Source organism: Chrysochloris asiatica, unplaced genomic scaffold, assembly GCF_000296735.1.
Source record: "Chrysochloris asiatica unplaced genomic scaffold, ChrAsi1.0 scaffold00055, whole genome shotgun sequence".
In the NCBI taxonomy this organism is placed as follows: domain Eukaryota; kingdom Metazoa; phylum Chordata; class Mammalia; order Afrosoricida; family Chrysochloridae; genus Chrysochloris; species Chrysochloris asiatica.
The window spans coordinates 14,563,888-14,580,447 of NW_006408573.1; the positions used below are offsets into that span (position 1 = coordinate 14,563,888).

Genomic DNA, 16,560 nt, shown 5'->3' on the forward strand with positions numbered 1-16,560 from the left:
TTAGACCCTCTGATAATCTGTGATGTACAGATGACACAACCTTGTTGCTGATTGGCAAGAAGACTTGAAGCATTTACTGATGAAGATCAAAGACTACAGTCTTTAGTATGAATTATATTCCACAAAAGGAAAGCTTAAATCTTCACAGCTGGATCAATAAGCAGCATCATGATAAATTAAAAAAGGCTGAAGTTGTCAAGATAGAATTTCAGTTGGATCCATAGCCAATTTCTCTGGCAGTAGCAGTCAAGAAATCAAAGACATATTGCATTGGGCAAATCTGCTGCAAAAGACCTCTTGAATGTAATAAAAAGCAAAGATAATACCTTAAGGACTAAAGTGTGCCTGACCCAAATCACAGTATTTTCAATAACTTTATAGGGATACAAAAGCTGGACAATGAATAAAAATGACCTAAAAAGAATTGGTACCGTTGAATCAAGAAATCTGCCTTGAATAAATACAACAAGAATGTTCCTTAAAAGCAAGACTTGTGTGATTCCATCTCACATATTTTGGGCAACTCATCAGAAAGGACCAGTCCCTGAAGAATGGCAACATGCTTGTAAAGTAGAGTTAAAAGTGTAAGACCCTAATGAGGTGAAGTCACACTGTGGCTGCAACAGTGGACTCAAAATAGTAACAACTTTGAGGATGGTATAGCACTTAGAAGTGTCTCTTCTGCTGTACATAAAGTCACTGTGAGTTAGAATGGACTCCATGGAACCTAACAACAATGGTGGTTGGTGACTATGTGCCGTGGAGTTGGTTCTGACTCATAATGATCCTGTATAGGGTTTCTGAGGCTGTGAATCATTATGAGAGCAGAAAGCCTCATCTTTCTCCCATGGAACCACTGGTAGTTTTAAACTGCTGACCATGAGATTAGCAGCCTGACTTGAAACTACAACTAGAGCTCCTTAACAGTAAGAATACACCAATGCAAATTTGAGTTCATAGTGATATATGCTTTCTATATTCTTATATCTCATTTTCAATGTTCATTATACCCAAATAAAGCTCATGAAACAAAGAATTTCTATAGCCACATGTCCTTCATAGTGAAGGATTAAGTTTTGCTTCCCACCTAAGCTTGAAATGGACCTACCACTTTCCTCGAGATTTGACTTGATATCAACTGTTTATTTCTTAAATGAAAGCATACAATAAATAAAATAAAAAAAGAGCAGCTGAACTTTAGAAAAAGTGTATGTGTATTCCAATGCAAATCAAGTATACAATTTTTGGTTGTTGTTCACAATGTTTTTTATTCCTAATCTTTGGTTCTTTGTGATAGGTGAGCTCTCCTGTTTTGGCTTGCGGATATATAAGAGAATTCCCAATTAAACCCCTGTACAGTCTTTTAGAAGGCTGGAAGACATAAAAAATAGTGTTCAGAAAGATTAATATCCTTGACATTAGTGAGCTGAAATTGATTAATATTGCAATTTTGAATGGACAGTCATACGGTATACTATGCCAATAAAGAACATTTCAAGCTAAAATACAACACTGTGATAGGAGGATATTTGTACACCTGTAAGGAGCTCTGGTAACGTAGTGGTTACGAATTGGGCTGCGAACCTTAAGGTCAGCGGTTTGAAACTACCAGCCGCTCCACGGGAGAAAGATGAGGCTTTCTACTCCCGTAAAGATTTACACCCTCGGAAACCCTGTGCAGGGTCGCTATGGGTCGGAATTGACTCGATGGCACTTAACAACAACAACAACAAGGAAGATGCACTAATTTGACTGTTATTCAAATTTGCACACCAGCCATTAATACCAAAAATGAAGAAATTCAGGAATTCTACCAACTTCTGAAGTCTGAAATTGAGTAAAAATGCAATCAGAATTCATTGATAATGACTGGTGATTAGAATGTGAAAGTTGGAAACAAGAAGAATAGGTAATTAGAAAATATATCCTTAATGATAGAAACAATGCCAGAGATGGCATGATAGGATTTTCAATATCATGTTTGGTAAGGTGGAGGGTCAGAGGACAAGAGGAAGACCCCCAATGAGATGGATTGGCCAAGTGGCAGCATCGATGGACTCAAGCGTGGCAACAGTAGTGAGGTTAGCCCAGGATCAGGCAGTGTTTCATTCTGCTGTGCGTAAGGTTGCTATGGGTCGGTACTGACTCGATGGCACCTAAAAGCAACAAAAGCAACAACAACGACTTATCCATTGCAAATACTTTTTTACCAACATAAATGGCAATTATATATGTAGACCTTACCAGATGGAATAAAATAAAATATATCTGTGTGAATGTGTGGTGTAGTCGTTGTTGTCAGGTGCCATCGAGTCGGAACCAACTCATAGCGACCCCATGGACAGCAGAACGAAACAATGTCCGATCCTGGCCCAACCTCACTACCACTGCCACATTTGATGCCATCAATGATGCCACCTGGCTGATCCATCTCGTTGGGGGTCTTCCTCTTTTTCTCTGACCCTCCATCTTACCCAGCATGACATCCTTCTCCAGCGACTGTTCCCTCCTGACAATATGTCCAAAGTATGAGAGACGAAGTTTAGCCATCTTGGCCTCCAAGGAGCACTCTGGCTGCACTTCTTCCAAAACAGATCTATTGGTTCTTTTGACAGTCCATGGCACTTTTAGTATTCTCCTCCAACACCACAATTCAAAGGCATCAATTCTTCTACGGTCTTCCTTTTCACTGTCCAGCTTTCACATCCATGATAGAATGCGTGATAGATATGCTAAATAACATCAGTCAGAAAAAGGCCAGGAGATAACAGAAGATTGATCATTAATTGCTCATAGGAAGTTCAAGTTGAAATTGATGAAAATTAAAACAAGTCCTGGATGGCCAAAGTATGACCCTAAGAATATTCCACCTGAATTTAGAGACCATCCCAGATATATTTGACACACTGCAACTAGATGACTAGTTGAGTTGGGAGATGACATCAGGAATGTCACACGTGAAGAAACCCAAAGGTCATAAAAAGAAAAAAAGAAAAGCCAAAATGGATAATGGAAGAGACTCTGAAACTTGCTCTTAAACATAGAATAGGAAGAAATGACATAAAAGAGCTGAACAAAAGATTGCAAGGAGCAATGCAAGAAGACAAAGTAAAGAAATATACTAAAATGTCAAAGAACCAGAGCTAGAAAACCAAAAGGGAAGTGCACACTTGGCATTCATGAAGCTGAAAGAATTGAAGAAAAATATTAAGCCTTGAATTACAACTCTCAGTAAAATGACACTATAAGGTAAGCATTGGACAGTAAGATCTGTTTGAACCACAAGGTCCATTCTTCACAGTAATCAGTCACTCCTTGATAACCCTATACAGGTAGCATATGATTAAGAATTGTATTAGCAAAAGACAAGACTCCAGGAATTGACAGAATACCAATTGAGATGATTCAACAAAGGGATGCAATGCCGGATGTGCTCACCATCTATACAAAGAAATTTAGGAGACAGGTGGTACAAAAAATGCAGGTATTAATGAATATTATCATTAATTTCATGCACAAGTAAAATTATGCTGAATATATTTTTAAAATGTTGCAGTAGTACATCAACAAGGAACTCTCAGATATTCAAACTGGATTCAAAAGAGGACATGGAATGAGGGGTATTATTGTTAATAACAGATGAACCTTGGCTAAAAGCAGAAAATGTCACAAATATGTATATATATATATATTACTTTGACAAGGCATTGACCTGTATGAAACATAACAAATTATAGATAACAATGTGAGGAGTGGAAATTCCAGAACACTTACTTGTGCTCATGAGAAAATTACACAGACTGAAAAGCCATAGAAAAGCCATAGTTCAAATAGAACAGGGGTTGCTGCTTAGCTTGTATTTCTTGTGGATATATATACAAAGTAGAGGGATTTCCAACTTTCTGAGGAAATGCCATGCTGTTTTCCACCATGCTGGAAGCATTTTACAGTCCCATCAACCTACACATCCTCACTAGCATTTGTTGTTTTCTGTTTTGTTTATTTTTAACTTTGTTATTAATGCTGGAGTGCAATGATATCTCATTTTTGTTTTGATTTGCACCTCTCTAATGGCTGATGATTATGAACATTTCTTCATCTTTGTTGGCTGCCTGAATAGCTATCTTGGTGAAGTATCTATTCATATCATCTGCCCATTTTTTAATTGGGTTATTTGCTTTTTTCTTGTAGAGTTGTTCTAGTTTTCTATAAATTTTAGAGATTAATCCTTTTCTGATATGTCATTGCAAAAAAAAAATTTTTTTCCCCAGTTTGTGGACTCTCTTTTGGCAAAATTTTTGATGCACATAAGTATTTAATTTTTAGAAGGTCCCAGTCATTTATTTTGTCTTCTACTATTTGTGCATTTTAAATAATGTTTCACAGTGTATTTATGCCATGTATGAGAGCCCCTAAATTTGTACATGTGCTTTTTCATTGATGATCTTTATAGTTCTAAGTTTTACATTTAGAAGTTTAGTACACACTGAGTTTGTTTTTGTGTGAGATATGGATCTTTTTTCATTCTTCTGCAAATGGATTTCAAGTTTGCCAGCACCATTTGTTGAAAAGTTTATCTCTATCACACTTAATGTGGTTTGGCCTTTTGTCAGAGATCAGCTGACTGTATGCAAATTGATTTACTGCTGGATTCTCAATTCTGTTCCATTGATCTTTCAATATACCAGTAACAGACTGTTTTGACCACTGTGACTGTGTACATTTTGAGATTAGGGAGTGAGAGGTCACTGATTTTGTTCTTCTTCATAAGCAATGCTTTGCTTATCTAAGTTCTCTTTTCCTTTCCATGAAAACGTAGTGATTAGTTTTTCCATCACTTTTAAAACCTACTTTGGAATCTGGATTAGAATTTTATTATATCAATAAATTGCTTGGCGTACTGTTGACATTTTCACATTAATAAATCTACCTATTCATGATAACGATATATTCTTCCATTTTTGTTAAGTCTCTTTTAGTTTCATGTAGTAGTGTTTTGTAGTTTTCTTGGTATAGGTTTTTTATTTCTTAGATTAGATTTATTCCTAAGTATTTCATCTTTTGGGTGGCTGTTCTATATGACATTATTTTCCAATGAATTTAAATATTTTTCTTGCTGAGTCTTTGGGATTTTCCATGTATAGGATCATATCATCTGCAAATACAGAATGTTTTACTTTTTGTTTTCCAATTTAGATGCCTTCAATTTCCCTTTCTTGCCTTATAGCTTGCCTAAGACTTCCAAAACAATATTGAAAGGAATGTTGATAGAGGGCATCCTTGTCTGAATCCTGTTCCCAATGGAATGTTTTCAGTTTCTCTCAATTGAGAATAATGTTGGCTGTTGGATTTGTATAAATATGCTCATAACTATGTTGAAGAATTTTCCTTCTATTTCTAATCTGTTGAGTGTTCTTATCAGGAATGGATGTTGGAGTTTGTCAATACCTTTTCTGCATCAATATGACCATGTCTCTCCCCCCCCCCCGCTTTTTATTTATGATGGATTACATTGGTTGTTTTTCTAATATGGAAACATCCTTGCATTCTTGATATGAATGCCACTTGGTCACGATACATTGATTTTTTGATATGTTGTTGAATTTATTAACTAGAATTGTATTAAGAATTTTTGCATCTAGGTTCATAAGGGATATTGGTCTACAATTTTATTTTTAAGTGATGTCTTTGTCTGGTTTGGGCATGAGGTTTCTGCCCACTTCATAAAATTTATTCAGCAGTTTTCTATCCTTTTCTATATTCAGGAGTAGTCTGAGTAGAATTGGTACTGAATGTTTGGTAGAATTCACCAATTCTCTTCTCTAAATGTTTGGTAGAATTCACCAGTAAATCCAGTTGGGCCATGAAATTTCCAGTTGGGAGCTTTTAAATATTTTTTTCAAGTTTTTATTGTGGATTGAGTAATAGTTTACATGGGAGAACACTGGCTTTACACCATCGTATCATTTCATTGCAATGATTACAATCTCTTCCATACATCCTCATTCAACAGTATTTGCTTCTATTCTCTGTTTTTTTTTTTTTTTTTTTTTTCGGGGGGATGCACAAGAAAAACGTGGCATCAGGATTGGAGGAAGACTCATTAATACCCTGTGATATGCAGATTGTACAACCTTGCTTGCTAAAAATGAGGATACTATAAAATACTTACTGATGTAGATCAAAGACCACAGCCTTTGGTCTGGATTGCATCTTAATGTAAAGAAAACAAAAAATCCTCACCACTGGACCCAATAAACAACATTCTTATCAACGGAGAAAAGATTGAAGTTGCTAAGGACTTCATTCTTCTTGGATCAACTATAAACCTCATGGAAGCAGCAGTCAAGAAATCAGATGATGTATTTATTGCATTAGGCAAATCTGCTGCACAAGACCTTTTTAAAGTGTTGCAGAGCAAAGATGTCAGCTTGAGGATTAAGGTGTGCCTGACCCAAGCCATGGTATTTTTAATAACCTCATATGCATGCAAAAGCTGGACAGTGAATAAGGAAGACCATAGAAGAACTGATGCTTTTGAGTTATGGTGTTGGAGGAGAATTTTGAAAGTGCCATGGGCTGCCAAAAGAACAAACAGATCTGTGTTGGAAGAAGTGTAGCCAGAGTGCTCCTTGGTGGCCAGAATGGCCAAACTTTGTCTCTCATACTTCGGATGTATTGTCAGGAGAGACTAGTCACTGGAGAAGGATATCATGTTTGGTAAGGTGGAGGGACAGAGACAAAGAGGAAGATCCCCAGAGAGATGGATTGGCAAAAATGCAGCATCACTAGGCTCAAGCGTGGCAACAGTTGTGAGGTTGGCCCAGGACCTGGCGGTGTTTTGTTCTGTTGTGCATAGGGACGCTATGAGTTGTATCAACTGGATGACACCTGACATCAACAACAACAACACAAAAACACTCAGGAATACATAATAATTTGAACAACCAAAGGGCACATTCTATAAGCCTGCCTCCTGGTTGCCAGCACTCAGTCTTTCTCTTTCCATGAGTCTAGAATCCTCAGCTGCTCTATTTCTCCATGCCCTTATCTCTGCCTCCAACTCTAGTGCCACTGCTTCTCTGGATAAGGTCCCGCATTCTGCTCATTCTCTTATCCCTTGATGGTCCTCGGGTCCTCTGTTTCTGGACTACAAGATTAACTACTCCTCTTTTTTTGTTATAAAACTACTACCTTTACAGTTGTGATAGTCTCAATTAGTCATGATAACAATTGCTCACTGTTGAATCATAAGACTCTTATCCCATCTCCTTTTACCAGACACATCTAGACAAAATTAAAACTATTCAGTGGAGACTTTACCCTCCCCTGCATACTCTGAAACTAAACTCACTCTTAAAAACTTGTAAACCAGTCACTTTGTGCCTATAGCCCTCTCATTTTAGGTAGCCAATCTCTAGGTTGCCTGTCCCTATCTACCCTGTATGCACAGGAGATAGGATTGATACTTGATATGAAGACTCCTTCCCTTTCCATTGGTAATTAGAGCTATTACATCCAGAAGTATAGATCAAGTTCATCAAATTGTAGCATTTTACACTTGTTTCTTTTCTCAAAAATTGTTTTGTTTGTTTGTTTGTTTGTTTGTTTCTTCCTCCAGTGGAGTTCTGATTAATCAAGCCATTGAGGTTAGATCAAAGGGGTGCTATCTGCAAGTTTGGGCGTTTTTCTGTGTCTCCCCTCACTTCATATCACCTGGTTGCTTCACTCTCAGCTCTTGCCCTCCGTGACTATGTCCTTGTCCATGGGCTCAGGAGTCCCCTAGGTCTCACCATACTTTGTCCTTCCACTTTACCAAACTTTATGTCCTTCTCCAGGGATTGGTCCTTCTTGACAATATATCTGAAGTATGAAAGATGACCATAATGGCTTCTTAGGCACATTCTGGATGGATGAATATTGGGAATTATGATTACAGAAAGTTAGACCATTCCTGTCACCATGGCCACTTTGTTCATGAGCCCATTGGGCAATGACAGTAGTGGTTGAAGAAAGAGGATGATGAGTTTCCATAGAACATGTCATCCTGTTCACTTGATTTTTATAATCCTCTACTGCCTTGGTAACTCTTTGGTGTTCATTCACATGAGACAAAGATATCTTCACTTTTTTAGGTCCATTCAGAGAGCTCTATCCCCATACCTCTTCCCCATACTTCTTTATTTTCCCATCATGTACCTGCTAAGCCCCAGACTATCCAGCCAAACCATTGACCACAGCCCATGAATCTGTATATAGTCACACATCTGGACATGTCTCTTTCTAAACAAAATGAATAACGAGCTGCTCTGCTCAAAGTTCTGCACTTTGGGAGGATTTCCCTTCAGATTTCCTAGAAAAGGCCTGTTGTGCTGCTGTTGTCCATTTAGAGTGGTGCATGCATTCCATGCAGAACCATCTGTAAACCAAGCGTGAATTGTCTCTTCCTCAGGCAACTCCCTATAGGTGTAGACTTTGATAGGTAAAGTAATGTGACAGCAATGGAGATGATGGGCATTTGGGCCAATCCCTCATGCAAATTACAGTGCCTTTAGGTCCTTGTTGAGCTCAGTCTCATATATACCACTCACATTTTATGATGGAGTGCTGCTATGCACGTTGAACTTTATGACACTGTGGATCAGACAACACCCAATTTATATTATTTGGTGGCCCATTTTTAAGTATTTCATCTCTACTAAGGCTCACTAACAAGCCAAAAGCTGTTTATTCAAAAGGAAAGTAGTTCTTTTCAGAGGATTGCAGGCTTTACTCCAAAATCCAAAGAGAATGCACTGTGATTCACCAGTAGGTGTCTGCCAAAGACTCTAAATTGAATCTGTATCTGCCACTGACACTTCAGGCACCATTGGATCAGCTGGGTCATATGGTCCAAGCATCAGATGGCTTGCATCACAGCCTGAACTTGTTAGGTAGCCATCTTTTGTTCTGGATCTCACTCAAAATTAGTGACATTTCAAGTCATTTGATAAATAAGTCAGAATGTATAATTCAACTGATGAATGTATTGTCTCCAAAATCTATCCCACCAGATGTTGCACATCTTTTTCATTTGTGGGAGGGGCTAGATGCAATAATTTAGTAGGAATATCTCAACATACACCACATCACTGAACTCCAAGAAATTTCACTGAAGAGGATGGTGCCTGAATTTTTGTTGGGTTAATTTCCCACCCTCTAGCATGCAAATGTAGTCTTGGTATGCACCGTAGGATAAAGTCTAGACTATTAAATACAAAGTCAGCAATTAAAATCTACCAGCCACTCCTCAGAAACTCTATACAGAGTTGTTGGTGACCACAAGCATTGAGATGCTGAGGCCCTGTGTCATGGACAAAAATCCAACATGAAGGCAGTCCCTCCTCAAGATTGCGAGACATGGACCCTGAGGGCCAAAGGAAGTGACCTTCTGACATCCCGTTTTCATTGGTTTTTGCGTACTCACTGGTGGGCTACCTCTGTATAATTTTCTTTGGTCTTATTATTCAATCTATGCTTCTAACTCCAGTAATTGTAGCTTCTGAGAAAATGTGCCTCTCTTAATGGCAGTGCGTAGGGTCCTGGGAACAAATCTCTCTGAGGGACAAGCTCTGGCCACCTGGCAAGCATGTCAAAACTGTTCTTTATCAAGTTATTCAGTTATGTTTGATATTAACTTAATACTTGAGTTCTTGATATCCATGTACAATAATAAAACCAAAACCCCCTCTAAAGCTGAGTCAGTAAAACTTCCTCATACAAACAAAGGCAGGTTTGCTGGGATTACGCAGGGAGGCTCTAGAGAGAAACTGCCCAAGGTCTTCACTCAAAGTAGATTGGTAAATTCCTAGAGTATTGTTTAAAGAATAATAGTGGCAGCCCCCTCAAACTGTCCCCAGGTATAAAGAGATTAACCTAGATGTTCTCCTTCCTCCTGAAAGCTTAAGCCACATTTCTGAAACAGCTTGGCTCCTTTCAGACCTTTTAAATCCTTTTCACCTTTACCCATTAGAAATTAAGTGCTAAAGGTATGTTAAGTAGCCTTGAGAAAACTCACGTCGCTGCCTTAGGTCATTTAAGCCTAAAACGTAATTTATAACAGTTTGCTTGAATTTTTGGAAAATTAAGAATGTTAGATTATTAAGACAATTTGTGATGTATATTTTAGAATTTGTTCCTGTAAATCATTGTGTCCTGTTTTGAACGATTAATCACATTTCATTTCTGTACCCTGTCTTATCTGAATAATCACCTTCTTCCTGTGTGCAAAATCTCTCCCTGAAAAGATAAAAGACGAATGCAGATTTAATGCTGCATGCATTACTGCCTGCAGTGCCATGCTGCCTGCAATGCAGGGTCTGCCTGCCAGTTTTGCATCCACTCTGGTCTCGGGAATGTCTCTTTTTTTCTCTCATTGTGTCTTTGTGTATATTCTTTCTCTATTTCTTTTGCCGCCTGATCTCCCTACTTTGTGAACCAAACTTCCCTGTTGAGGCAGGTCCCCGACACAGAGTCACTATGAGTTGGAACCAACTGGATGACACTTAACGAGAACGACAACAAAAAGCATACAGATAGTGTCTCAATGAGTTGGCACAGACTCAATGGCACTTAGCAACAACAAACACGCAGTGTTTTACCAGTAAGTTTAGAGTCATTGTTATTTCTTCCTTACTAAGTCCAATAAGGAGCTCTGGTAGCGTAGTGGTTACGAATCGGGCTGCGAACCTTAAGGTCAGTGGTTCGAAACTATCAGCCGCTCCGCGGGAGAAAGATGAGGCTTTCTACTCCCGTAAGGATTTACACCCTCGGAAACCCTGTACAGGGTCGCTATGGGTCGGAACCGACTTGACGGCACTTAACAACAACAACAACAACAACAAAGTCCAATCAGCACAATGTCCTCAGTGTGATATCTTGTGACAGAAAAAGGCAATAACATTGTGGTGCTGTGGGATAATACACTGGACCATATGGTTGATTTGAACCACAAGGTTGGTTTCAACTACATGGTTGATGGCTCAAACTCACCAGCCACTACTCAGAAACCCTATACATATTCACTATGAATCAGAACCAACTTTATGACACTTAACAACAAGAACACAAATGGACTAAATTGTGACATAGTGCTGAAGAGTTGATGTACCTTTGAGGTAGGACAGTGAAGATGTATTGTTGGCATGTCATTGACTAGATCAATAATTGCATACCAGGCACCCGGAAATGTATTAATTTGCTCAAGCGATGAAACATCTGGAACAGCAGCTGCAATTGGAGTTACCATCTTGTTAAGTATACTTTAATTCACTGTTGTCCTTCAAGATCAATCTGGTGTGTTTTTTTTGAAACAGGCCAGAAAGGGGATGTGGTGGGAATAACCAATTCTGCATCCTTTAAGCCCTTGGATGTAACACTAATCTCTGCAATCCCTTCAGGAATGCATTATTGCTTTTTCTTTACTATTCCTAGGTAGAGGTAGTTCCAATGACTTCTGCTTGGGTTTTCCAATCACAGTAACCCTTATTCACATTCCAGAGATTCATTGTGGGGGTTGTGCTAGTTTTTTAAGTATGTCTATTTGGATCATGGAGTCTCGGTAGTTCACTTTGGATTAATGTGCTGGACTGTATAGCCGGTTGGAATGACAAGGTCAGTGGTTCACGCTCACCAGCTGCTTCTTGGTAACCCTATACAGGGTTGCTTTGTGTTGGAACCCACTTGATGGCACTTAACAACAACAATATTCTGATTATGCAGTATGAAACTGGGGAAATCATTACAGGGTGAGTTTGGGGCCCCACTGGACTCACAGTGAAATGGACCTTAGTTAAAATTCCATTAATAACTTGACCTCCATGTGTCCACACTCTGACAGGGATGGATAGATACCTTAAGGACATCTCATAAGATAAACAGATTCATGTAGGAAGATGATGTAATAAAGTAACCTAGGCAGTTAATAGGGAGCTCTTGTGATGCAAATGGTTAAACACTTTGTTGCTTACTGAAAGGTTGCCAGTTCAAACTTCCCTAAATGCTCCATGAGAGACAGACCTGGCAATGTGCTCCAGTAGAAACTGCAGTTGAGAAAACCCAGTGGGGCAGCTCTACTCTCTCACATGGGTTGCTATGATTCAAAACCCAGAAAGATGGGAATTGTAGAGACAGATGCAACTTTGCACAGGATAGATGGGAGAGGAATCCGAGACACATAGATAACACTAGTGTTCTTTAAAACCCAGCTTATATTATTACCTCATCCATATTGATAAGTACGTGAGGTTTTCTATTTTATTTTCATTTTGTCATTTCATCTCATACTATGAACCTGAGGATAATGTGATTGTAATCCATTCCTACAAACAATGGTATCTCATTTCTTATTTCTATAAAAACATTTTAATCTATGAAATGAATTATATGTTCACAAATAAGACTGTCATCTTCAGGTAAGCTGTGTGTATGCATACACACACATACACACAAATCCAATTTGGAGTTGAAAATTATTATTTGAAAGGTGTAGGTTTCACATGAGAAATTTCATCATCTGAAATTGCCTTGTCATTGTGGATAATAAGAATTAAATTAAGCTACTGAAAGGAACAAAAACAAATATTGAAAGATGGGGCACTTTTCTAATCCACTGCAGAACTGTAGAGTTTTGTGTGAGATTAGTTGGAAGTACCATTTGCAGAAATCACTAACTGTTTCAGTTTATTAAAAGATTAAGAGGAAATCTATTTGGGTAATATGTAGTTTGCAAGACAAGAAATTTCTTCAAAATCAATGCTTTTGCTTTTCCATTTCCTCTCAACTCACTGAGAGGTAATCAACATGGGAGTAGTTCTGATCACACTAAGAGAACATTCTGATCTTCATTAGTGTAGGGTCGATGCAAGAAATTATATTTCATGTCAAAATCTAGAGACAGTTCCCCTTGAATTAAAACCTTTTTTCTGTTTCAACACATCAAGCCACAGGGTTTCATGATTCCTATAATTAATACACTCTTGTGCATACAATTTTCAAAATAGGACTTTGGAAGTTGTAAATAGAGACTGCATGTTTGAAACGCAATAAACTGAAAGATTTCCCTTCCTTTTTTAGTAACTTTTCTTCTAGAGGACTAAAGAGGAGGAAACTGTGAGAAGATGGTAGGAAATATCAGAAAAAACAGATTGCTTTTGCTTTATTGTTTAATATCTTTACATATGCAAAAATGAAATGTTTCTCAGTGGATTTATATTGGGTTATTAATGCATTGATCTGTGCATTTGTTCATTCAGTCAGTGAAATGGTGCTTGAGTATGTGTGCCAATGACGGATGCCAAAGTTAACATAAGGTTCAGTCCCTCTAGGATCTCACAAGTCTTATGGAAAGGCAGACATCTAACTACAAAAATGCAACAAAGAATGGGGTTAGTGGTCTGATTTAAAAGAATGGGATTAGTGGTCTGATTAAATCAAATGCATGATCCTACAATAGTGATGAGGAGGGGCCCTTTGTTCTGTTTGCTGTCATACAAAACTGCATGTTTATATAGTAGGCCAAAACATAATCTTTTTTTTTTTTTTTTTTTAAAGATGACAGACCTTAACAAAACATAAATGCTACTGGGGGTTGGAACCACAGTTATTCAGTCTTCTGCCTTCTCATATTTAGAGAGACCCCCAACTAGATGGAGTGACACGGTAGTAGCAACAGTTTACAAGTAACACTTGTAAAGAGGCATAGGGACCTGGCAGTGTTTCATTCATAGGGCCTCTATGCATTGGAACTGGCTCCAGGGTGCCTAACAGCAGCAAGAAGTTTCTTAGAGTAATAGCTTTCTAAGAGTGAATTTGCTGATGTTCAGTGCCATTGAGACAGTTCCAACACAAAGAAATCATGCATAAGGTTTCTGAGGAACCAGTGGTATATTTGAACTGCCAACCTTGTAGTTAAACCCAGTGTTTATCTACAACACCACATCAGGACTCCTTAATGTAAAACTAAAGATACTGTCACTATACAGTCCATCAATCCAGCTCTCAGGTACTTATCCAAATGAGTTGTAAACCTATGTTCACATCAAAATCTGCATGGATTGGAATTCTTTCCATAATTGAAAAAAATAAAATTAAAAAATGGAAGCAGCCAAGATGTCTTTCAGTATATGAATGGTTAAACTGTGGTACATCCATAAAATGGAATATTATTCAGTAATATAAAAAAAGGCAACTTGAAGGCATACTGCTAACTGAATAAGTACATCTGAAAGGGTATATACTGTACTGAATGCTTCCAACTTTATAAAATTCAGGAAAAGATAAAACTGTAGAGACAGTGAAAATCTAGGTGTTTTGACTCAGGGTCAGAGCAGGAGGTATGAAATAATAACTAGGAGCCCATGGGATTATTAGGGTAATTAAACTATTCCATACCATTTCCTGATAGCAAACAAATGATACAACAGTAACTCTAATACAAGCTGGAGTCCTAATGTGGTACTGTAGGATAAGCTCCAGACTGTTAACCACAAAGTCGGTGTTTCAAATCTACCAGAGTCCCCTTAGAAATCTTATACAGAGTTGTTATGTGTTGGAACCAATTCAACGGCACTTAACATCAGCAACAAGGCAAGCTATGGACTTTAGTTAATGATAATAATGTATCAGTACTGATTCATCAATTTTGACAAATGTATTACCGAATGTATACTGACACAATACAAGTGAACAATACAGGAAATTGCATGCAGGGTAAGAGGGTTGGAACTCTTTACTCTTTACTTTCTACTCAATTTCTCTGCAAACCTAAAACTGCTCTAATAAATAAAATCTGTAATTAAAAAAAAAAGAGAAAAGATTCATGAAATAGATGAAAAAGAATGGAGATTAAGTATTTTATACTTTCACGGCTGTTTGTTCTGTCTAGTTTCATAGGTGATTACAAAGTAGTCCTATATCTTGTTTCATCATGGTTGCAGGTGGCTTGTTTGTCTATTATCCAAATTCTGTGAAAGATCTCTCTTCAGTTGGGAATACCTATTCAGCCAACTCCTAGTTGTCAGCAACCAGTTACCAATATTCAGATTTTTCTTTTTTCTTTTTTTTTTTAATTACATACTGCGAGGTCTCAGCTATTCTATGATCCTGGACTGCAAGCTGAAGGCATAGAGTCTGGCTCGACTGCACGGGCTTTTCGTGACCTACAAGCTCCCAGGGCTAAAATGGGAACACCTGTGGAACATGGTGAAGCTACAGGTTTTGAAGAGTCTCAGTGCTAGGAAACCTCCTGCCCCTGAACAGCATGTTCACTTCTTACTGGGCTTGGTGGTAGACAGCAACGACAAGGAACTGACTCTCACAGCCACTAGAGTGCCTGCCCTCACCAGCCATCTACTGGTTGGAGGACAAAAATTCACCAGTTTGAAAGTTGATATAGGGCACTGGCCAGAAGCCCTGGATTCTGGGGTGCTTGGGCTTGGTATGGTCCAAGGGTGCAGGCTTCTCTCCAACATGTATGATGCTCATCTCACCAAGGATTACACATTGCATGGCATCCTGGGCAAAGCCATAGATGACATCTGTGAGGATAGGCGGCCTTTGGAGAAGACGACGTATGGTGAGAGCCCACAAGAGCCCAGGGCCAGGGGCGGGGCCAACTAGTGTGGTTTCCTAGTTTGCTCTGAATTTCTCACTCCCATCTGGGCCACACTGGCCAACTCTCAGTTACTGTTAGACACACTAAGGTCAGACTAGCTATTGTGGGGCGTTAGGCCCCTCATTCTTTCTTCCACAAACACCCTGTGCTCACCTCCTCACCTGGCTCAAATGTCCATCTCGCCAGGGAAACTTGCTTCAGGCCTCAGAGTAGATCAGACCCTTCCTGAGTGGACTCTCAGAATAGTAATGAAAACTTTGTATTTAATGCCTTCAATCCTCATTATTTACAAATCCTATATTTGCAAATTCTGTATTTGTGATTTTACTCACTAAAATTTATTGTAGTTGTTGTTGTATGCCGTTGAGTTGATTCCGAGCCATAGTGACCCTGTATAGGGTTTCCAAGGAGCAGCTGGTGAGTTTGAACCACTGACTTTGCAGTTCAAATGACTTTGCCGTCTGACACATTAGCCCACAGTGCCACACCAGGACTCCGAGCTCCTTACTAGTATGGGTTTATTCCAAACATATTTAAACACGTCTCTATGATCAGTAGAGTAGTAGTTATGAATCGGGCTGCAAACCTTAGGGTGAGCAGTTTGAAACTACCAGCTGTTCTGCAGGAGAAAGATGAGGCTTTCTGCTCCCGTAAAGATTTACAGTCTTAGAAACCCTGTACAGGGTCGCTATGGGTCAGAACTGACTTGATGGCACTTAACAACAACTATGATCAGTAGTACACTTGTTTTATTTTCATTATTGTTGTTATTGGTGTCATTGAGTTGATACCGATTCACAGTGATCTTATGCCAGCAGAACGAAACACTGCCCAATCCTGGAATAACCTTACTATCGTTGCCACACTTGAGTCCATCGATGCTGCCACTTGGCCAATCCATATCATTG

General features: G+C 38.7%; 1 protein-coding gene across 1 annotated transcript; it reads left to right on the forward strand.

Moving 5' to 3' along the window:
• The first annotated feature begins 3,421 nt into the window (after positions 1–3,421).
• On the forward strand, positions 3,422–15,657 carry LOC102827895 (probable tRNA pseudouridine synthase 2-like). The gene is made up of 2 exons (XM_006863631.1): positions 3,422–3,484; positions 15,166–15,657. Exons 1-2 carry the CDS (start codon positions 3,422–3,424, stop codon positions 15,655–15,657), a joined length of 555 nt encoding a protein of 184 aa, XP_006863693.1.
• The last annotated feature ends 903 nt before the right edge of the window (positions 15,658–16,560 follow it).

Bases quoted from the DNA above. Each gene is read 5' to 3' on its own strand.
- LOC102827895 (XM_006863631.1), top strand. From the start codon at position 3,422: ATGCCGGATGTGCTCACCATCTATACAAAGAAATTTAGGAGACAGGTG. The intron at 3,485-15,165 runs GTATTAATGAAT...CTGAAGGCATAG, and splicing joins AGGTGGTACAAAAAATGCAG to AGTCTGGCTCGACTGCACGG.